This window comes from Perissodus microlepis, chromosome 10, assembly GCF_051167445.1.
Source record: "Perissodus microlepis isolate ML-2025 ecotype Zambia chromosome 10, ASM5116744v1, whole genome shotgun sequence".
In the NCBI taxonomy this organism is placed as follows: domain Eukaryota; kingdom Metazoa; phylum Chordata; class Actinopteri; order Cichliformes; family Cichlidae; genus Perissodus; species Perissodus microlepis.
The window spans coordinates 22,480,052-22,503,735 of NC_140470.1; the positions used below are offsets into that span (position 1 = coordinate 22,480,052).

The 23,684-nt window shown below is 38.8% G+C and overlaps 1 protein-coding gene and 1 long non-coding RNA gene across 3 annotated transcripts in view; one reads left to right on the top strand and one right to left on the bottom strand.

Annotated features, from left to right (window-relative positions):
- Positions 1 to 669: 669 nt before the first annotated feature.
- LOC146379434 (uncharacterized) lies at positions 670 to 13,023 on the bottom strand. 2 transcript variants are annotated; one of them, XR_014801433.1, is made up of 4 exons: positions 12,861 to 13,023; positions 9,511 to 9,573; positions 1,371 to 5,996; positions 1,093 to 1,287 (listed from the first exon to the last, which is right to left on the bottom strand). It is a non-coding gene; the product is annotated as an uncharacterized LOC146379434 (long non-coding RNA). The 2 variants fall into 2 exon arrangements; XR_014801432.1 differs by having other exon boundaries at positions 670 to 1,287; positions 1,371 to 9,573.
- Positions 13,024 to 13,298: 275 nt separating this feature from the next.
- pdlim4 (PDZ and LIM domain 4) overlaps positions 13,299 to 23,684 on the top strand; it is a 44,433-nt gene continuing 34,047 nt past the window's right edge. Inside the window, exons 1-2 of the mRNA XM_084940698.1 lie at positions 13,299 to 13,400; positions 23,282 to 23,433. Of these exons, the coding sequence (XP_084796824.1) occupies positions 13,308 to 13,400; positions 23,282 to 23,433 (245 nt within the window). The 5' untranslated portion in view covers positions 13,299 to 13,307. The remainder of the gene's footprint in view (positions 13,401 to 23,281; positions 23,434 to 23,684) is intronic.

The following is a 23,684-nucleotide window of genomic DNA, read 5'->3' on the forward strand; positions in this document are numbered from 1 at the left end:
TGGATGTTTTTGGGAAGCCAGGCGGCTCATCTAAACAAGAACTCCCTCAGTGTACCACTATGGTCTGCTTGTTAGTGGGTCTTGTTATTGTGTGTTTGTGTGTAGTGTGTGGGTGATGAAGGTGGGTTTTAAAAAGCAGCTGCTGACCAGTAGCTGTAATTCATCCCACAGACAAGCATTCCTCATAAACTACAGCACTGACTGGGCTGTTCCCCTCACTTACATGTTGAATGTATACATTTGTTAAAATATGAGTCATTAAGCAGTCTTTTAGGGCATGCTCATTTTCCACAACATGACCAGAAAAGGTTTAGCTAGAGTTCAGTCACAAAAGTGCAAAAAAGGAACACTTTCATTCTGCACAACAAATTAAATACATTATATCATGTATGTTTTATTCAAATATATATGTATGGCCAGTTGTTTAAATCAAAACAGATTTTTTCTCTCTTTTTTTGCCTTTGTAACAACTTAATTTTTACTCATTACACACTTTCTGTAGATTGTTAAGAGTCTGTGGAGGATTCTGTTTGAATTTACACTACTGTGCAAAAGCATTGAGCCACTCTCTCTTCTTTATATTTTTCTAGGAAACTGGGAAATAGGTACAAACACAAACTAAGAGTAAATAAGGCAAAAACAGAGCTTAAAAAAGAATATTTTGCATGGCCACCAACACAGTCTGAACTCTCCTAAACAAATCGTAATTTCTTTGAATAGTCTTTGGGAATACTTCTCCGGGCTCCTTGAAGGAGTTTCAAATCTCTTCTTTGGATATTGCCAACCTTTTGTTCTGCTTTCTGTCAAGATCATCCCACACTGCTTCATTACTACAACCTGGTTTGCCTCTTACCTGTAATTATTTTAATTTAATTTAATAACTGTACAGTAGTCTGTTTATGGTAACCATTGTCCTTAATGTAAATATGTAAGAAAAATTGTGTATGTTTCTGTTCCGTGTCCTGTGTACTGTTTGTTTGTATATTTGTCTTTTTGGCTGCTGTTACAACCAAATTTCCCCTTGTGGGACAATTAAAGGATTATTCTATTCTATTAATGTCACGGTCTGGCTGGCAGAACGTGGGGAGATGGGGAAATAGGACCCAAATGCCGGACTTTTCAGTGCAACAGTGTTTATTTACAAGGTGGTGAAGTAAACAACAATAAATCCCCAGTTTCCCAGACTCCCGGGTAGTGTCTTCTTCCCAAAAGTCCCCGTGTAGTGCTCTCTGCCCCAGTGTCCCTGCACTCCCCGTGCTCACTGCTCCTTCTCGTCCCACACTCCTCCTGAGGGGAAAACAATAGAGGCAGCCATTACACACTTGTCCCAGCAGGCATACACTCACACTTGACTGTGCTAGAAGACTGACATGTAGTCAAACGCAATAATCCAGCGTCGGTGGAAGCTCCATCGCTCATCTAAATAGCTCCCCCGACGAGCCCAGATGAGGAGCAGGTGTGCGGCCAGGACTTCGGGTGTGGCCAGCCCTCAAGTCAGGCCACGCCCCCAGGGCTGAAGGTGCCTGTAACTTGGCCACAGAAGAAAGGCAACACACAAACACACACACACCTGCCTACATACAGATGTGCACAGGGGCAGTGCAGACAACACACCACATAATAATAATAATAATAATAATAATAATAATAATAAACAACAACAGTCATAGTCCCCACTGCCCACGGACCCCGAGTCCCCAGAGCCGGGTCCGTGACAATTAATGTTGAGTTGGGAGACCAGTCCATGACTGATGGTGTTCCTATGTGTGTTTTTCTTTCCAGATATGCTTTGACTGTACTGGCATGTGTTTGGAATCACTTTCATTGCTAATCAGATGCTTTCAAGAAGAAAATTCTAACTATACTTTTCTGCATTTACAGTTCTATCTACTCTGACAACAGGTGATAAGATGTTTGGCTGAAAGCAAACTCAAACCATGGCCGAGCCTCCATAGTGTTTTGCTCAATCTTGACCCTCTCTCCTGACGTCCTCTGTATATACTGACGATCATTTCAACCAAAATCATCACCCCATAAGACCCATTGCTACTGAATTCTAGTCCAATTTCTGTGTATTTGGCAGACCTCAATGTTTTTTCCACGTTTCCCTTTACAGCCTCTTGACAGCTGCCCTTCCACTGACTCCATTTATGATCACGTTTCAGCGAAAAGTAGATGGATGACCTGAAGGCCAACACCAGGCCCAGCATCTTTCATGTTCTGTGTCACATCTTTGCTGGATTTTTGCCCCCGATTTCTTGTGGACATGATTTTTAGATGCTGTTGATCTGCTGCAGTTTTCTTTTTAGGTCTGTCATTTCTTCTGCTATCCTCCATTTGCCCAGTTTCCTCAAAGTTTTTAAGGACACACTGCACACTATCCTAAAATATAATAGCTAATAGCTCTTACAGAATCACCTTTCTGGTGCAAAATATATATATAGTTTTATACCCAGCAGGACCAAATCATCATAACACAGTCTAGAAAAGGAACTGCTATAAATAACTGACTGTTGGTGTCAGTGCCTCGTGGGAAAGACAAATTGTGTGTGTGTGTGTGTGTGTGTGTGTGTGTGTGTGTGTGTGTGTGTGTGTGTGTGTGTGTGTGTGTGTGTGTGCGCAGATCTATCCATGTGAAAGTTGCTCCGGCATCCAGGTCTTGTTGTAAAGTCTACCATATAATTGCTTATCTGATATTCATGACCAGGCTTGCCGAGAAAAGTGGAGGCGTGTGTGTGTGTAGATTTGTTTGGGTGGGTGGTCACGCACTGTTGAGTTGCACTAGTGTTGTGATGAAATCAGACCCTGGTGTTTAGAAGCGCTCTGCTTGCTGAGTGGGCTGCTAGATCATTAACATCAAAAATATCAACTCCTACATAAAACTCATCAAATGAGAATTACAGAGGACGTTTGGTTTAACCTTTAAAAGAAGGATGAATGTTTTAGGTGTCGAGGTTCCAGACTCATATTACAGTGTTGATCATTCATATACCACATTTCCAAGACAATTAACTGTCCAGTTTCTAAATGGAACTATAGCAGCCCTCGTGAGAAATCTTTGACAAGTGACTTCATAAAAGCTAAGCTGTATTCAGCTGCAACACAGGTGACACAGACTAAGCTCTCTCTCTCTCTATAGGAGTGTCTTCAGAGAGCTTATCTTTGATTTATGTTTTTCCTTTTCATCCTACTTTATAATGCGTACTCACTCAAATGTGCAATCCTATTTATCCCTATTATATATTCTGTATTTATATATGTGTATATGTGTATATATGGTATATTTATGCTTATATCCTTACTCTCATTCCCCTTATTGTATCTGTAACATGCAACTTCTGCCGGTGCTGTGCTACTGGAAACTGAATTTCCCGGAGGAACCCACCCGAGGGATTAATAAAGTTTCATCTAATCTAAAGAACATTTTCAGAATTATTACAAAACACTGTCTTAGGAATACAAACAGTCAAACCAATATCTCTTGTGCACAGTTAAAGAGTGAGTTTGGTATCATTCCCACCCCCACACCAAAATTTCCAATTCACTTCCACAGCTAACCAAGTGATTAAAGAGTGATTGGAGCTTTGAGGTTGTAAAATCTTTGTTTGTAAAATCTTTGGTTGTAAAATTTATTACCAGGGAACAAACAGCAGTAGAATGAAGCATATTTAAGATAAATCAGTAACTTTCTTTATTATTTAATCTTTACTATTGCACTGTTTAATGCTTAATAATACAAAGGTATATCTTTATTTTGAATTATGAAGTTATCATAAAGTAATAATAAAGATCCACAGATGTACACACACTTTGCATCAGACAACTGTATCATTATTTGATTGCATTAATTTATGTTGATTATTTAATGAGTCAAAATGTTGTATGTAGTGTTATGTTATGCATTATATGTGTGTCATATATTCATCTTAGTATGCAGTTGGTATACATGCTCATATACAACATTAGAAGTCACGCTAAATATGTACATAAACAGACGGACAGTTAAAAAGGCAGGTTTGCCAGCTGGGATCAATAGCTCACTCTGCAGTATTGTCCTACTGGAAGTACAAACAAAGCCGTGAATGTGCTGAACTCAGTTGTCAACAGCTGGCACGTGCACAGATGGAAAACATGTGTTTGTCTTTCCCGGATCAGAAACGTCCAGCACAGGACAAAGAATGCATTGTTAGAGTGTTGATCGGGTCTAATATCTGCATGTGGGGCATTTGCTAATGATTCATTTAGAGCAGAACCAGGATCAGATGATTTAAAAGGCTAACTAGAGGCCTGGAGCAGAGTTTCCCTTCATTTAATTTATCTTTATCTCCACCAGCAGGGGTCTAGTTCCTGGTTTTAAGTGAATTTTACTTTGTTCCGGAGAAAGCCATCTTCCACATGGAACCACAACTGCATTCAATTATTTGTGTAGTAGATAAAATCTGACATTGAGATGCAAACTGTTTATCTCTGTAGGTAGTTTGTTTTCCTCAATGTCTTTTCAAGACTACTCAGATAAACTTTACTCATAAACTGGGGCTGGTTGTATAAACAGAACTCTGGTTTAAGTCTAATAAACAGCCAAACTACACACAAATATGTGTAGATTGACATTTACAGACAGCACGCATACTCCTGAAAATTAAAATTAAATTAAGTAGTGCTAGCTGAAATGTAAATTTTTTTAACAGCACAAGGGAGAAGATGACTTTTTTTTTTTTTTTAAATTGAGCCACAGCACAAATCATTTCTATGCAATGATGTGCTGCAACATTGTGATGCCCCAATCTTGTAAAATCAAGTCAAAATGGACAAAGCTTTCAGTGTTTCCAAGTGTCAAGGACTTGAATTAGAAGTATCATCAAGAAATTCAAAGACAGCCACATGTTACAAGACAAGCTTGTCAGAGGTAGGAAGAGCAAGATTTCAAAGATGCTGATAGAAAACTAGTGAGAAATGTGCAGATGTAAAGGCCCAAGAACAAGTGGCAAGAAACCAGTAAATGACTTAGCCAAGTCATAAATTACCTGACAAATAACCCTAAACCTGCACAGGAATGCGAGGTTGCAGATAAAGCAGAACTCCACCAATGAAGATACACCTATAAGCCAGACTGAAGTTTGCAAAGGACATTTGGAGAAAAAATGCATACTGAAAAAGGCAGAGCTTTTTGGCCACAGAGACACTATTTATGTTTTGAAAAAGAAGGGAGAGGCATACAACCCAATTTTTGATTTTTGTGAAATAATTTGCTGTCGGGCTCAACTATACCTGCTGTGCTAACTGTACACAGGAATTTATAGCACTGTCTGATGAGTAGTTTAGATTGGCTCATTTAGGTACAAAGAGTCGTCTTGGTGTCAATTTGTGTTTTTTTCTTTGTGACTTTGTAGGTAAGTTATCTGAAACTCATTTCAGTGGATAGTTGACTGTAAGCATATACATGTGTATGTTCATCAGATACTCTGTATGCGAGAAAAAGGAAGTCTGTGCCGTCCACATTTGCAAATCATCACTGAAAAAACAAAACAGTTCAATGAGTTGCCACATGATTCATGGACAGCTCCAATACAAATATAACAATGATTTGGATTAAAGTTATTCATTTACTGTCGAGCTAAGTAATAACAATATGATTAAAGAAGGGGAACAAAACTGTATGGAAAAATGCAAAATGGTCTGGTGTTTGCAAATGCTTAAAAAAGGTAACAATTTTTCCTCCTGTCTACATAAGGTAAACATCCCCATCTCATCAAACTTTTCTAATAGCCAGCTTTAGTATCATCTAAAATCATGGTTAATGTATTTCATCCAACTAAAACTAAACAATAACATAAACTAATCCACATGTGAACACCTCATTAACACACTGCCATACTGTTAATAATTATGCTTGGTTTTGTAATAAGCTTAAAGTATCTGACTACCCACAATTAGTGGCTCAGGTCCTGATCTTCCATATTCCTTTGACTGCTTTACACCCAGCTGTTGCACCCTGCCTGTAAAGGAAAAAGCATGGAATCAGTTACCAAGAACTTCTCATTTGATTGTCAAATGCTGAGCAAGACAAATAAATGCTGCAGGATTAGATATAAAGGAATCAAACTATTATACCGCAATACAAATATCATAATAAATGTTACAATAAACCATTACAGAATTATAATTTATTGTTTAACTGAAAGGTTGTTTGTCAAACTTGGCCTCTTTTGCTTTTGTGCCAGCACATTGGCAGATGTACGATCCTTGTTCACTTTTAACTCATAATTTTGGACAATCCTTTCAAAGATCCATTCGCATCTGTTTGTTATTTCCAACAACAGCAATGCACCAGATCAATTATTCATTGCCAGCATCTGGTCAGTGTGCATGTGTGTGTCCAGTAAATGTAGCCAGTTTGATGATGAATTACTTTGTAACATATCCTTTAACAACTTTCTCACGAGCTCGGCAAATTAAAACCTCAATACCGAAATGCTTTTCCAAAATGAAGTTGCATGAATTTGAGTTCAATCTGATGTCCATCATATCACATTTTAGCAGCATTTTATATAAACGCAAACACCTGCTCATAATTAGCCTCTCAATCTGAACATATAGGGTTTAAGATTCTGATGTAGGAGTACACGTGGAATAGGCATGTTCATCTTCAGATATAGGTAAACATAAATGTATTTTCTGTATGTTCATATCATCTTGCTAATGTTAGGTGTATAGGTCTGCAGCATTCTTTTGAGGCAGCCATGGGGCCGCGGTGGTCTTTTGTTATAGCGTCATCTGTTTTTCATTTCTGACTCAGCAATATTGTTGCCACATGAATTAAGCTTCATGATTTCCTTGCAGCTTTTTGCTTCCCCATGAGGCGCTCCAGCACTGTACGTGTCACTATTGTTTCCAGCATTTGCCATTACAAAGCTAACCATTTTCAATGCAGGGACATACAGCTACCAAATGTGGTGTGATCTGAAAAGCAGGGTCAAACTTTTTCCCGTGAATGCGGTAAGTCTGTTACCAATCAGGAGCTACATCTGCTGCAAGATTTGCTTGCAGGAATTTTTAAAATTGTGGTTTTTCTTTAAAAGCTTGCCTCATGAGATTCTGGTATTAAAATGATACATGCAGGGTTTTTTTTAATGAGTGCTAAGTAACTCCTAAAAAAATAGAGAACAAATAAAAGTAATGAATGCTGAAGAATATGGGGTGAAAGTAGAGGGCAGATAGTTAAGGGTTCCCTAAACAATGCAAAGACAAAGACAAGAAAAACCACCAAAAGAGAAAGAATACACCACCTCCTGTAGAAAGGAAAGGATAATATGGGTAACACGAACCGTCATTCACTGACAGTGATTGCTTCTATTTTTCTAGCTCTCATTCACCTTCTCCATGGTGGGAAGGGCCGGGTGTAGGTGACGTTTTTTGGCAATCTTGGGGAAAAAAGAGAACCCTCCAGCCTTTCAGTGTATGTAATTCAAGTGGTCTAACAGGAAACTAGACTCCTGCACCTCCTCCCCTAGGCACTTTATTCAGGGTATAGAAAATCGAGGCCATGACGTAAGATTTTGGCCACTCACAGATCGTAAGATTTTGTGGCGCAATGGTTTAAACCAAGGACTTTCCCCTTGGGAGAGCTGAGCTTGAATTCAAAGTCAGCCTCGACTTATTAGGATGTGCCCTTGCTCATCTGGGGGGGAAAGGCCTATTATTAGCTTTGATTTTCACTTTGATCCACGTTTCTAACAAAATCTAACATTTGTTTTCATGTTAGCCCTGTTTGTTGTCCATCAGCTCCTGGGGAAAACATCTGGCTCTTTAGCCGCTAATTGCTCCACTATGTCCACCAGTTACATATTAACTGTCCTTTTACTGTGTGGTGTTGGGCAGGTTATGTTCTTTTGGTTTCTCAAGCTTTTCATTGCCAAAATCAGCTGTGCTGTGGATGCTGCATTTAGGAAAATAGTAAGATTGAGCCAAAGAGGAATAAAATAGTCCCTAGATTTAAAGAAAACAACTAATTTGGTTGATGATTTGTCTTATGCATGACTTGTCTCACATTACTTAAAGTCAGATCTTAGATTGAGTTATTATAATAGCTGCTAGTTGAGGACATAATATCAGATATCATTAATCCAACCTCTGGTTTTGTTGTGTTTTAAAGTTTAAATACAATTCACAGAGTTATTTTCTTTGGACATTCAAACCAGTGAAAAGATGTGTTCTGTTAAAAAAACAACAATGATAAGAATAACAACACCTAGGGCAAAAAAAACCCTTGTTTACTAGATGTATTTATCACTTCAGAAGAACATATTTACTGGACATCTGTAGATATTTTCTGATAATAATCATAATTATTATGCTCTAACTATTTATAATGAAGGAGCTGTGTGATTGTGTAATAGCACAGATGACAAACTTTTCCCAGACTGCAGAGAAAAAAACCAGGTGGAGGAAAACAGCTCATGATTGCATCACTGCTCGTCTTACCTGCTTCCCCTCAGGTACTTCTTAGCTTTGTAAAGAAAATAAGAGAGTAAATAGATTTGCAGTGATTTGAAAAGGCTTCTTTGACTCTGCAGTGGGTACGTCAAAATGATGACCATCCAGGGAGGAAAGAACAGAGAGATGGCAGGTCTTTGTAGTTTGACACAGATTTACTGCAGACAGGCTTTGAAGAAGATGTCAGCCTGCTGATTTGCTCAATAAATCTACAGCCGTCTCGGCCTTTCTTGGTTTTTGGTTAGTCATCCTTTGATGTGCCCTTGATAGCAAGTAAAGAGCAGTCTGTGAATGCTGTTTGGTCAAACATTTCAGAACATCAGTACTCTGTTTACAAATGTATGGACATGTATTGGTGATAACCATGAATGGCTATCACCAATACATGGTTTGATTTTTTTTGTGAAACCAATGAGTACAATATCTTAGGAATACCTTGATTCAGATTTGCCATAAAATGATGGATGAACTGATTTAAACTCGGTGGTTCAAGGGTCAAAATTCAAGGTTGTTATCACTTCACAAAACACACTGTGGCCTTAACTCAAAAATTCACGTGCTAGTATGACAAAATTCTCTCTGATCATTATAATAAAGAAGCAGAAGGTTATTATGATCTCATATCTGCTCTTGTCTTTTGAATCTCTCTGCAGGAAATACTGTCTGGCTCTAGTATCCACCTGGATTCAGGAATGAACTGGTCAGAATTTTGTTAAAAGCAGTATTTTGTAATTAGGTTTTGTTTTCACTCATTCTGACTTTTTGTTTCTACTTTTACTTTTTACTTTTAGTTTCCTTTTTAATTTGTTTCAGTCTGAGTTTAAAACTTTTTAAGTTTTACTGTATTTGGGGCATATGCCAGATGCAAGATTTAGGAAAATCAGTATAAATACTCCATTAAAAACACAGTTCTTAAGAGCAGCTGACTCGCAGACTTATAGACATCCAAACTCTCAGTAAACATGTGAACAAAGCCTCATCAGGCAATTTAAGATGATACTTGTGAAATGCACCGACCACAGTCTGACAGCTCCGGTCTCAGCTGATTTCCAGCCTCCCCTCCGCTCCTCTCCCGTCTCACTATAAAAGGGAAGGAAACCATCATCAGTCCAAATGCCATCAGCTGTTCTCACCTGCGTCTCCAGCACCGCCCCGTTGAGCTCACTGCACCACTCCTCCCCTGCAGCCGCGCCCGGGACCACACCTCCGCCACAATACATTTTTACCAAATTACCAAATAGTAAAACTATTTCCTGTATTTACAATTTTTTGTTTTTTTGTTTTTTCCACGTTGACAAACTCCAGACAGTTTTCACATGTTTAAATTATTTATTTATCAGTTAACTGTAACTAAAAGTAAAGGTTCACAAAATGTGTTTATAGCTTTAACTCAAAATCCATATGTTATACAGTTACTAGGTCACTGTGACCTTAGATCTGTGCCTCTCCTGAGAATGTCAGACATTATTGTAGGAAATTGTGTGTGGGACAAATGTCTGACGGGACTCAATAATGAAGTAATTATTTTGACTAAGATGTTTGGCCTTAAATAATTTGCATGTTAGTTATGCTCAAAAGTTTCTTAAATAATTCTTTAAATCTCAATAGAATAATATATTCAAATGTTCTGTGAAACATAATAGCAATCAATCAAAATGCCTTCTTTTTCTCAAGGAAGTCCAATGAATTCATGTTTCTTTAACGTTCCTCTCACGCGCTCTCACGCGTTCTCCTGTTCTCTCTTGTTAAAACAATCACACACCTTGCATCATTACGATCTGCATACATTCAGGTTTTCACAACTCTGTTACATCACAGCAGCTCATTGTGCAAAGTTTACACAGGCTTGCAGAAACAGTCACAAAATACCTGATGCTGAGCTGCATTTGTGCTGACATCAGTGCCACTTTGTTACACAGTAACCAGGATAGGCTGGTGTCTGATTCAAGGTGACTCAGATTTTCAGACAGAGCTCCACATGTCTACAGCTGTCTAAAACACACATTCCCAGGAATGTCTATGAGATCATCCCCTCTGCAGCAGAAAAATCATAGTCTAGCTCAGTGACTCACTTTATAATTGGCTGGGGACATGAACGAATCAGAAAGTGGGGCAGACAGGATACTAGTATATCCATTGACAGATGGGAGAGATCTTTTCCGCTAGTGAGGCATTCAAGTTACAGCATAACATCTTTTTTTGCTACTCTATGACACTCAGGCTATACAGAATTTTTTGGAGGACCCAGATAAGCAAGTTATTGGCTGGCCTTAGTTTTAGGTGCACGCACAGATTATCCTTCAATCACCTAAAGGCAAGGATATTTTGTGAACTTCCCCAAAAGCTATGTTTTGTTTTGCCAATAAATATCAACAGATGCCTACCTCAACCATATCAAATCAAACAGCTCTTTGATGGATTATCTTAAAAATCTTTTCCTTGGCATCAGATCCAAACATCAGTCTATCCAATATTTTGGTTAACATGTTACCTGTTAAAAATTTGGTTTTTAATAACTGTGAAAATTACAGTAACACTCTGATATGTTAAGCTCAAGCGTATCCTAATAGATAGCTTCTCACAGGTTTAGACATTTTAGACAGAGCTTCTAGACTGACTTGGTTATTGTGTATTTTTAAGCATCTTTTTATGTTCAAAGTAACGGAAAGATTATATGCATGAAAAAGCAAATCAGTTACAGTAGCAATTACTTAGAGCAATGCTAACGTTAAAGCTTGGTACAGTTATAACTATAATTTGTTGGACAAAGATACATTTTTGTTTGTTTGTGTCTCTGTGAACCAACACAGAAGATTTTAAATCAAAGATGTCTATATGTGATCAAAGAGCAGACTTTCAGCTTAAATTCGAGGGGTTTTATTTTTTAAAAAGTCCTTTAATTGTTAAGGAATTACAGCCATTTTTACACACACAGTGTCCTTTTCAGGGGCTCAAAATGAATTGGACAATTGACTGACTGCGTGACAGCACGGCCAGGTGAGGCTCAATCCCTTTTTATTTCAATGGCAAATGAAGAAGACATAATATCTGAAGTTTATTGAAACTGCTGAATTTGCATTTTATAGCTTTTAATTTCAAGTGATGTCAATGCAAATTAGGGAGGCCATTAAAATATTACAAAGTAAACCTATCAGAGAAACAGCAAAATATTTAGGAGTGGTTAAATGAAATATGGTATATTTGTAAAAAGAATGATTGCAGTGACCAGCTCAGTAACACCAAAAGCCCCAAAAGGCCACAGAAGACAACCAAAGTGCATAATCCTATTCAAGTGGTTAAGAAAAACAACTTCATAACATCTAACCAAGTGAAGTCGAGGAGGTAGGCGAATTGTGGTCAAGGTGAACAATCATGAGACGCCCTCGTAAATGTAAATACAGAGAGTTTACAACGAGGTAGAAACCACTGTTTACACTCAAGAATAACAACACCAGATTAGACCAAGCCAGAAAACATCTGAAAGAGTCTGCACAGTCTCTCTCTTTGCGTAAATGAAGCCCAGACCTTGTACCAGACTGATATAAAAGTTTGGAGGAGAGAAACAGTCTGCCAAACATAGTGGAGACAATGTTACGGGCATGCGCATGTAAGGCTGACAGTGGAGCAGGGCCACTAGTGTTTACTTATGATTCCACTATTGATAGCAGAGAAATTAGTAGGATGAACTGTAAAGTGCACATGGCTTTCCTCTCCACTCAGATTCAGCCACATGCTGCACGACTGATCAGACGATGCTTCACAGTGTTAAAGGATAATGACGGAAAGCGTAAACACAACCCAAAAGTTTCTCAAGGGAAAGAAATGGGATATTCTTCAATGGTCAAGTCAGTCACCTGATCTCAACTCAGCAGAGCATGCTTTTTGTTATTAAATCCAAAACTGAATGCTGAGAGACCCACAAACAAGTAAAAGAAACAGTAAAGCCTCGGTAGGTTGTAGGATTCAGGTAGTCACAACGCAAAGACTGCAAATGAAGAAACTGAAACTAAGAATGAAAAACAATCCTCAAATTAAAAATGATGTTAGTTTGTTCAGTTAATTTGTTTGTTCAGTTAATCTGACAATTGGAGCCTGTGTATAAAAATGGCTGTAATTCCTAAACAGTTAGTGGAAAATGTTTGTTAAACCCCCTAACTTGAAGCTGAAAGTCTGCACACATATCGACTGATTTAAAATCCTCTGTGGTGGGATACAGAGGCAATACAAAATGTGTCTTTGTCCAACAAATTATGCCTTAAACTAGTGTACTAAGAATGGCATGTATAACTGTAACTCATACAAATGGAAAAGAGTCCCTACTAAAGAAGCAGTTGAGAACAGAAAGTGGCAGATGAATAAAGACTTACCTTTTGTTAATTTCATTGAGGTAGATGGAGTAGAAGTGAATGAATGACAAGTCAAATACATTTAGCTGATAATGGCATGCACACTATATTCACTCCATTAACATTTGCACAAACACTGCCTCGTATGTGGCATATCACCACTGGAAGTCTCCACACGCAGCAGCCACGACACCCAGCATCGTCCCCTCCCACTCTCTGCTATGGACCGGGCGAAGGCGGGCACGGCAGCCCGTCGTCCTACGTCAGAAGCGGCTTTGTTATTTAAACCTGAATCAAGCGAGGAGGAAAGTTTTCAGAGCCGGGGCAGCGTTGCCTAGCAGCTAGGCATAGGACTGTGGCTAGTTCACGTTCCCTGTTTTCATCCGTATATCGAGGAACCACGGACACTTCCCCTTCTCAGCCTGCCTGTCATTTATCTGATATTCTCTCACAGTCTTTTTGGCAATCATGACCCAGACCGTGACACTGAAGGGACCCTCACCGTGGGGTTTTCGGCTGGTTGGAGGACGGGATTTCAGCACCCCGTTAACTGTCTCCAGGGTAGGTAGTAACTTTGTCGTCTCTTGCGTCTGCGTGTTTATCCATTCATTGAGCTGTGGGAACAGACAGGGGATATTTGGCTGCTTTAAGTGAAGTAGGAAAATAAATATAAAAATAATTTAATTAATATATATAAACTGAGTCAGGTTGGAAGTTGCTCAATGAATTCATCTTAACAGGTCTCAGAGGTCTGCTATCCCTAACGCCAGTGTATAAACGGGAGCTTTACTCTCAAAGCAGACAGATGGGGGCGTCTAATTTCTGGCAGCTGAAATTGCCAGTACGGTTTAGTGAGTCATTGCAGTTGGCCGAACAACACTTATCGACGTTCAAAATCATCAGTCTCAACATAAACAGAACTGCACAACACAGGGATATATTTATATAGTTTAGAAAAAGTATTTTATAATTTGAATGAAACTAAGGATAACTAATGCTAGTGAACCTATCCTTCATAGTAATATAAACTCAGTGACTTAAATACTTAATACTTATAAATACTTATAAACTATTCTACATTTGGATAACCTGGCAACAACTCAACTCAACTGGTTTTAGTTTTTTTTCTTTTATTAACCTATATTTTTTTTAAAGAAATGGCATTTGTATTAGTTTTAAAATATATATTATTACACTATATTAATAAATCTTAATTAATCACTATTAATATTATTTATGGTAGTACCAGAACCAGTAGATGTATTGTTGATAGTAATCACAAAACCACCTGAACTTTCCTGACCCTCACAATATGGGTCAGGAGTCAGTGTGCTGGCAGTTTGATCTGGCAGTAGCCAAAGGTTCATCTCGGCCAGGATAAACACAGCCCGGTCCTGCTGCAGGCCTTACAGAAGGGACGGAGGGGAGGCACTGACATTTGTTTTTCATCAGAGCTCATTGGTGTTGCTGAGGGATTCCAGGTGTTGTGCTCAGCTGTACCACCAGGCCTAAAACTACCCTTTAACTACAGACCTGCAGCACCTCAGACAAGAGGTTCACCTTTTAGATTTATGACGGCTGATAAACAACTTTGAGAGAAGAAGATGAACTCCAGAAGGTGACCCAAAGCGTTCTTTTTAAACCTAATAAAATATTCTTTTTTAAAAAAAGTTGTAATACAATGATGTGGCATGCTTTGACTCAGAGGGTGTCGTAAAACCTCGAGAGATTTACTTGCTAACTTGACGCTTTTGACTCTGCAAACAACCTTAAAAGGTAGTTGAACTCTGCAGCTTAAACAAAAAATAGACATCAATCATGATATCAGCATATATATGTCCTGTTAGATTTTAGATAGCAAGGAGTTTATTAAATTTCACAGAAACAATCTGCAGATCTCATTAAACTTTAATAAACTATCATCTTGTCTTTATTTTTAGTTAGCACATACCTTAAACACTTAAAGCTGTAAGCTAATGATAGTTATATAAGAGCAGATGCTGCTGGTGCAATAAGCTGTACGTCTTACGTCCAATGGATGATGCTCTGATTAGTCGACTAATCGCAAAAATAATCGGTGACTAGTCGACTATCAAAATAATCGTTTGTGGCAGCCCTAATATCAAATATATAATATCTTCAGGAATCATCAAGTTTACTGTCTCTTTGTCTCTTTTCAACTAGTGTAGTGGCCAAGGCAATAATTGTTTTGGGAAGAATGAGAGTTAACAAGCCTGTTGCAACCTCCTTGAGTTGTTTAGAACATTTCAATGGCATCTCAGGCTTTCCGATGCATGCCTAACTTCTTAAATAATTTGTTCAGCAAGCAAGTTGTGGTTTCAGGGTAATTAATCACACAATTTCTCACCAGATTAATCTGTGCGTGTATATGTGGGTGCCAGTGTAAAAAGCATGGCATGCATTGTGAAAGAGTTTCATAACTCTGTGGTGATGGCATCAGTAAAATTAATTGCAGGTTATATTTTACAGAAAGAGATGGCAATGAAAAACTGTGCTCACATGGAAGAGCTGCAGCAACAGCAATAGGGGATTTTTGAATAACTCCAAAAACTTGGCTTGATATTTAGACAAGGAAGCAGCTGCTGAGATGTAAGCATATTTAGCCAAATATGTAATATCAGAGGCCTAAATACAAAGTGATTTGGCTGAAAGTCTCGTCATTACGCTGCCACTTAAAGACCTTTATTTGCTTCTTGCCGGTCATTACAAACCCCTTCAATGTCCAATTGACACTGGCTTTAAACATAAGCAAAAAAAATGTGTTTTAATAACAGAACTTGATCCTTCAAATTCAGAGTGATATAAAAACCAGAAAATATGTGACACTGATTCTCTGGTGCGGAAGTGTGTGAAGTGATTTATTGTTGCTGAAGTGCAGGAGTATCTCGTAAACCTGCAGTTCATGACATACTTGTTGCATTCTTGCTGTACGGTGCATGCCCAAGACAGCAGTTTGAATGCACTGAATGGTGACGCAGAAAGAGTTATAGAGGAAGAGCATGTTTGTGTGTGTCAGAGAAAGATACTTCATGTAGTACAGTAACTAGAATGCCTCCTTAGAGGGTATTTAAGCACCATGTAAGCATTACACACGCTGGACTATTCAGATCGTTCTTAGTATGTCGGCTTATCCAAGAAAAGAAGAGAAGGCCGAAGATGAGAACTAAATATTAGGAGTTTTTGAGTGTTAGATTACTTTACACAGCCCTCCCCTCATCTAATGTCTTTCAGCAAGTATAAAAATGAATGTCATGCAACACCTGCACACTGAAAGTTGTAAATACCAGAAAGCAAGTTATGATGGCAGCAGCTGGGTCTTTGCGTAAGGTGATAATCTTCCTGGATAAGCTGATTAGTCCCCTGCCAGCCCTTTAGGGCTTCAGCTCGTTAATGGGATATGTTTATTTGACTCTAGAAACATTTGCCCAGATGGCATGTGTAGGCATGGTGGGTCTGGTTGTCAAATGGCTTGGTGTGGATGAGAGACATTAAATAGCTGAAAAAACATTCCTTGATATCTCTGTAGAAGCATTTAAAGAGAACATGTTGAATGTGAAAGCTGTGATATTAGCCATTTTGTTAAAGTTACTTCCAGACAGAAGGTAACGCAGGACAGTTGTCAGATTTGCCAGCTGGAAAACAGTCACCTTCCTGGACAGGAATTCACAACCGAGCGTTGGGTGAATAATGATCCAAGCAGTGCACAGTGTCTCTGCGTTCCTTCTTTTTTGCTCAACCTGCTGCATGGCCTCTGCAAGATGAAGTTTTCAGACAAGTCACAGTAGGGATTTAGTTTTTGTTTATGAATGTAAAGGCCAGTTATTCACACATCAAATTCTTCTTTTAGTTGTCACAAAAATACAGATCTCCAAGTTAAGACTCTTTAATCTTCTAATGTCTAAGCCTTTATATGTTAAAGTTAGGCAACCATAACCCTAATCCAGCCTTAAACTCTATTTTTGGAAAAAGGCAAAGTTTGTGATCATTATTTGTTCCTGACTGGGATAAGATTATAATACCAATAAAAATGACATATTCTGACTGTCAAAGATGGGTTAGAGTTGGTGTTAAATCATAGTCCACTCGCAGGAAAACTAATATGAACTGCAGCTAGTCACTTTCTGTCTTTGTGGCTGGTGTTTGCAGGACTTTACAAGATAAGGGGCACAAAGAGAAAATCAGTCATACCATGCGTCATTGCTCACGTTCTGCAACACTATCACAATCATTTCTGGAATATGATCGAGTACATCTTTAGTCTCAGTGGACTAAATGACTCAACCAAGTCATGTCATCCCACAATTGTTATTCTGCTTGTATTAGGACACTGGAATTACTGAAAATGAATTAAGAGCAAATGCAATTTCGGTGCATTGCAGGTATATATCACAGAACCTCAACACCATTTGCACCCTCTGAACTTTCACTGTACATCTGTCATATAGCAGAGACAGGACATGCGACCTACAGCCACATGGGTTATTTCTCAGACACTGCTGTGTATAATAATCAGCTTCAAGTTGCTGTCTGGGAGCCTTTTTTTCTCTCTAGGCTAGAATTACAGATGCTGCATTTCCACAACAAACTGAGCGAAATATAACAGATGGGTACCCTTGAAGAACTTCCTGTTGTCAGTGAAGCTGCTGAGCTCTTGAAACAGTACAGGGCAGAGGGAACAATGAAAGTCCTTGGGTGGTTTCTAAGTTTTTCCTGTTCATCTGGTTATCTGATGTATGAAAGTGGATTTCAGTGATTGTTGTTATTATGATATCCATGCTGCAGTTAGACTTCAAGTGTTCTCTAGGGGGAAAGAATTGGGCGACTGCTCATATTCTCAGAAAACACGTTTGTTTCAGTGTATTTGCTGCGAAAATTGCAAAAGAATCTTCTGGTGGTCTCATGATCTTGTACAACATGTTCAAGCATCACATGGTGAAAGAAAATTTCAGAGAAAGCACAGCACATGTGCAAAAAAACAGAAGACAAAACAGTCAGTTATTCTGCTAATCTGATTACAAATCAGATTGACTGGAACATCTCTGCCATTCTAGATGCACTTGAATGCATTGTAAACTGTAATTACTTCAACAGGGCACTCCCATTTACTTGGGTTCTCATTTAAGTCTGCATCTTTAATCATCAACTTCAGTGTTGCTTATTGGTCTTGGCAGATTGAGCCTCTTTGTTTGAGTGTGAATAACACAAACCAGTTGGAGCCTCACACTCCAGGCGATGTATTGGCTTTTCAAGGTCATAACCATGGTTCTTATCTCAGGTCCAACAAGAAAACAAAGGCCTGAGACACTGCCAGAAAATTATTCTCTCTGTTGCTAAGATGTGCAACTCGGCGCTCCCACCCAGCTCAAAGTCTCTCTGTGGAGTTTATACACGAGTACAACATTTAAAAATGACAGGCTCTTCTCATTTAAGTGTCGATCTTGTGATTTGCAGGTGAGGAGACATTTAGATAGAAGGCTCTGGTTGAAACTTCCCAGAATAAACAACTGTTGCTTTAGCAGTGTTTAAATAGCTGTAATTCATTGTGAGTCACATCTTAATTACACAGCTTTTTAAAAGTTGGTGGAACAATACAGCAGTCTTATGTAAACTATTGTCTGTGTACTAGCTCTCTGATCAGTAATCCTGTATGTTCCTGTAGGCCACCACACCTTATTATCTGTGAATCTTTAGTCTATTTCTTTATTCTACTACCTGGTCTGAAAAGACTTGTGATTGGCCCAAGTAAGTTTTCCAAAGACTGAACTTGAATGAGAATATGATAAAAGGGTATTATTTGTGACACCCACTCACTCCAAACAGTTTTGCGTACTGCAGCTTTAAGTATCACTGCAGAGCAAATAGGAACTTTTCAGGAACTAAGACAAACACCAAAGGACATTTTAAAGTCACTGTGAGAAAACAAAATACAAAAATAACATATAACCTGTCAGATTACTTCATCATGAAGATGATGTCACACTTGAATGAGTTTTGATGCAGCACATGCAGCGCGTGCAAACACACATAATCAAACATTTACACATTGACTCTTTTCTTTCCTGTGTTCTCAGCCTCGTTGCTTCTCTCGAGTACACGTCCACAGCGAAACCGCACTCCAGCATACTCACCAAACCTCAGCGTGCCACATGATGACTCTGTGTGACATGAGGCTGTCATTTGCTAACCGCTGTATCTGTTAGCATTTAACTGTGTCACTGTTTGTGGAGTAGCTTCTTACGGGAATGGGGATGAATGTTTGGATTGCCTAATAACCAGTTGCTAAAGTTTCTTTATGCACTGTTGATGCTTCCCTGCCATCATGACTGCCTGTCTTATGCTTGAACACCTTAAGTGACCTTGCCGCAATAACAAGTGCCAAAATGTCTGTGAAGGTTCTCAGTCATCCAGGTCATCGTAGTCAAAGGAGCTTGCAAAGAAAAGCGTCTGGACTTCTTTAAGTTACTTGAAGACGTTTCACCTCTCATCCAAGAAGCTTCTTCCTTAGAACTGAAGAAGCTTCTCGGATGAGAGGTGAAACGTCTTCAAGTAACTTAAAGAAGTCCAGACGCTTTTCTTTGCAAGCTCCTTTGACAACAAGTGCCAAATTTCTCTCTACTTGACATATGTCTTACCACTTTTTTTTTAGGTTAAATGTAATTTCTTCTTTACAGATGATAAAGAGACATACTGAGGAAAAAAATACGATGACTTGATTGTGATTCAATCAAATAGCAATTTGATGTATTTCCAGTTCACTCACTAGCTGGGTAGTGGGTAACCATGCATCATTAACAGCCCCACGCAGGAAGGGTTTTGTTAAGATAATGCAGATTTTTGTAGACTTGGTTTTAGCACTAGCCTCTTTGCAGCAACGTATGTCAAAGTAATCCATTGAGGTCATGACAGTTTTTTCTTAGCTCAGCTTTCCCCTTTAAGGATGATAGCATTGTAGATAACTCATGTGACTGTGACATTATTCTCTACCAGAAAGGTTCTAACAGTTGGTTAGTGTTATGGTTTCTTTCTAAATGTAACCAAGTGGTTTTGTTGCCTGTAAGTTACAAACCTGTGAAAGAAAAGGAAAAATTATAATAAAAAAAGAAGTCCTGATCATGTTATGTCAACACTGATTTTTGGTCTCACTTGCAATATAAACCTCAGTCTCCTGGGTGAATGTCCTGCATTTGATCCATATGTCACACACTCCACTTTCTAATGGCTTCACCCAACTTTCTAAAGACTATATGACAGTTAATTGATGCATTTAGAATAATCTACGGAAACTAAACTCTAGCAGCTAAAAAAACAACACGATTGCTGTTGTTTTTAATTAAATCCTTAGATATCTGTGGGACAGGAAAGTAGGTTTACTAGGTGAAAATTAGATTTGAATTCACACCAAATGATATAAAGCCTCTAAGTCAGGTCATTTTGTTTAAATGATGTCTTTTCTCCCCCTCCAGATTGTACAAGAAACCCCGTTTCATTGTTCACAACAAATTTGGTCACATCATTTTTGAGGAGATTGATGCTTTTCATCCTTGAGTTACATTTTTTATTGTTATTTCTGCCAACATATGAAGCAATAGGAAATGGATCACTTAACTTGTGGTATGCTGTTGTGAGTAAAAAGACCATAATGATATGACATAGATAAACAAAATATCCATTTGTTATTTAAAAGCTGTTTCGCAATCGTGTAAACTTTAACGCTCTGTAGATCTAAGTAATTACATCACACACAGAGTTAATATAGCACATTATGCGTATGGGTGAACTGTGTAGCTCTACATCATCCTTACATTTCCTTGCAGATGGGAATCTTTTTCTGTTAGTCACTCCATAGTCATGCTATTGTGGTGCATGGCATACTACTATATGTATTTGTTTTTAGGTGTACTAGTAAATGTATTGGAGTAATTTGCTATGCTGCATGGCCTGATGCTGAGGTGATGTTACTCTGTTGCTATTGCATGTCCTTCATTCCACTTTGACACAATCCAGACATAAAGCAAAGACACACACAAACATCTGACATGCATTCTCACAGGGGAGGTTGTGCTAAATGACAGGGGCAAACTATAACCTCCAGTTAGTGTCTGTGAAAACAGGCACTGACAAACAAGAATCCATTATGTTTCCAACTCCAAGAAAAGCTTTGTTTGTGCCTCTGCTCCTTTGAAAGGATCTATCTTGAATTTACAGAACTTAGATTACACTTGCTCAGTTGTTTATGCCAGGCTTCTACAAGAAGCAGCTTATAAACAGTGCAAGCTTAGGTGGGTTTGCATTTCCCAGGGACTCACCGAAACACACAAACCTACTCATACTCCCCACAGTTTACCGGAACTGAGTCAGGGACATTGGGCGGTCAGAGGCTGTAAATTAGGAATTCCACATTTGAACCACACGACTCAGCTATTAGTGCTTCGTGGAGCGTGAACTTGTATGCCTTTGCTCTTGAAAGGCTCCTCCCAGTTAGTGAGTCTGCTTCTCTTTTACATGCAACTCTCTTTGGATTCTGTTTATTTTTCCAGACTTTCAACCAATCATATCTTTATTTAGCTTTAATTAGATTACTGAAAAGTGCTTGTGAAAATGTGTTAGATCATGGTTTTTCAGCCTCCAGAGACAGTATATCTTAAGGTTTAGCTGTCATTGCAGTAGACATTATAAGAGGGTGTGGAGTTAGGCAGAGAGTAGTCTGGTATGAAGATGAATGAGCTCAAAGAGTGATGCACTTACCAGCTCGCATGATGAAACTAAGATTAGTCACAAACCTTTGATGTACAGGAGTAATAACAGGATGCTCTCCAAAACCATCAGTTTCCTTATCTTCTTATCCTGATAAATGAAAAGCAGGTTTCTGCTTTTTAGGTTGCCTCATAATTTCTTTAGGATAATAGGGCTAGCAGGCTAGTGTGCAGTCATGCACTGTAGCTTTTTTCTTTTAGTTAATTTAGAGGAAACAGACCATTTCTCCACCCCCTCCAGGGACCAATCTTTTGGTTTAAGAGAAATAATGATTTCAGTCAACCAAGATTTTGCTTGGTTGAGTACAGCCCTTGTGACCAACTGGAAAAAGCAAGTCCAGATGATATAAAAATGTAACATATTATTGCTTAATATTCCCCCCAAAATGGTGCAACTACACAAATGATCATCCAGCTGCAGGAATCTCGCATATAGTGGCTGGGAAAATACAGACAAACTAATAGCCATGCAGGTCACTGTTCACAGCACATTACACATGCAAAAAAGACTAGAGACATGATGACAACTGTTCACTTTGCATCATGATTTTTGTTTCACTGCTATAAAAGACTTTTTTTGCTCTGCAGCCTGCCAGATGACAGCGACTTGTTTTACTGCGGAGGAAATAAGCTGCAGTTTCTTCTTATTAATGTCAGACAAAACCATATGATCAGTCAGAGGCACATGTTTGTGTATGTGTAATAACGCAAAATTGATATCACATGTGACTGCCCTCCCCCTTACTCTCCGTTGGGGCTCAAATATCCACTGGCCAGGAGAGTTTTTAGGAATGAGAGATCACAGAGAAGAACCTGCTCTCTCTAACTCTTGAAAGAAAATCCACATTAAAGAGGTGGGGACATGCTGTGCAGAAATAAAAAAGACAAAAGGAAATGCATTAATTATATAAAGAACTTATTGCACAGATGCCTGGAAACGAGTCTAACATTACACAGATACATTGTTGTTCAAGGTTCATGTGCAAGCCTGGTTTAAAAGTAACATACTCCCCAGACTTGAAACTTCACTGTTTCAACTTGAGCTGATTATAAAATTACACATGCATAGCCTCAGTGAGGTATTGGAAATTTCTTTTTTTTGGCAAAAGCTACAACCATTAGGTTAGTTAATGTAGCATACACCGAATTATCTGCTTATTGGCCTGCTGTTTAACCATTCTACACATATGAAAAAAGGGGGGAAAAGGGGGAATAAAGAACCAAATCAAATACTCTTAGCCATTTGTTTCATCTTGTGCACATAGATGGTTATATTGCATGGATGGTGCTACATAACTGGAGTTCATTAAATTCCCCCAACCCACACACGGCTTAGCAACTTTTCTGATGAAAACCCCTGATATGGATTTACTGAATTTGAAAAGGCCGGGTATATAAAGTGTTACCCTTCCTTCCAGGTATTTCACCACCTTTAAAAGTGAGAAGACTATTCACCTGTGTCATTGTTGAAGGCGCTGCCCCAGGCACTGTGACATAAATCAAAGACGGGCTTCTCTGTGCTGACGCTCCCAGGCTAATTCTCTTTTTCTTTTTCTCACCAACATTTTGAAACCACTTATAATGGCTCTTTATTTTCTCTTTTCTTTTCTTGGGTGTGCTTGGATTGTTGTGTGTCTGTGCATATCCGGTATGTGTGAATATTGTTAGGTGACACCTGGCAGCAAGGCAGCCCAAGGTGACCTGTGTCCAGGCGACACCATTCTGGCTATCAACGGTGACGCGACAGAACACATGACTCACATGGAGGCTCAGAACAAGATCAAAACCTGCACTCAGCAGCTTACGCTCAGCATCAGCAGGTATGGAAACATGAGACTACCCTCACTGGAAAACTGGTGTGTTTAAACCATAAATTGACCTGTAATCACACTCTTTCAGTTGGGGGAATGGTTATATTTAGCGCCACAAAACATTGCAGAAAAAAAAAGAAAGCGAATCTTTGAAGAAACACTATGTACACAGCTGTTGTACCAGCTGAATAGTAGTTTACTATTAGCCAGCTAGCTGTGTGGCATCTGTGAGTTGTGTTCATGTGACACACTGTACATTA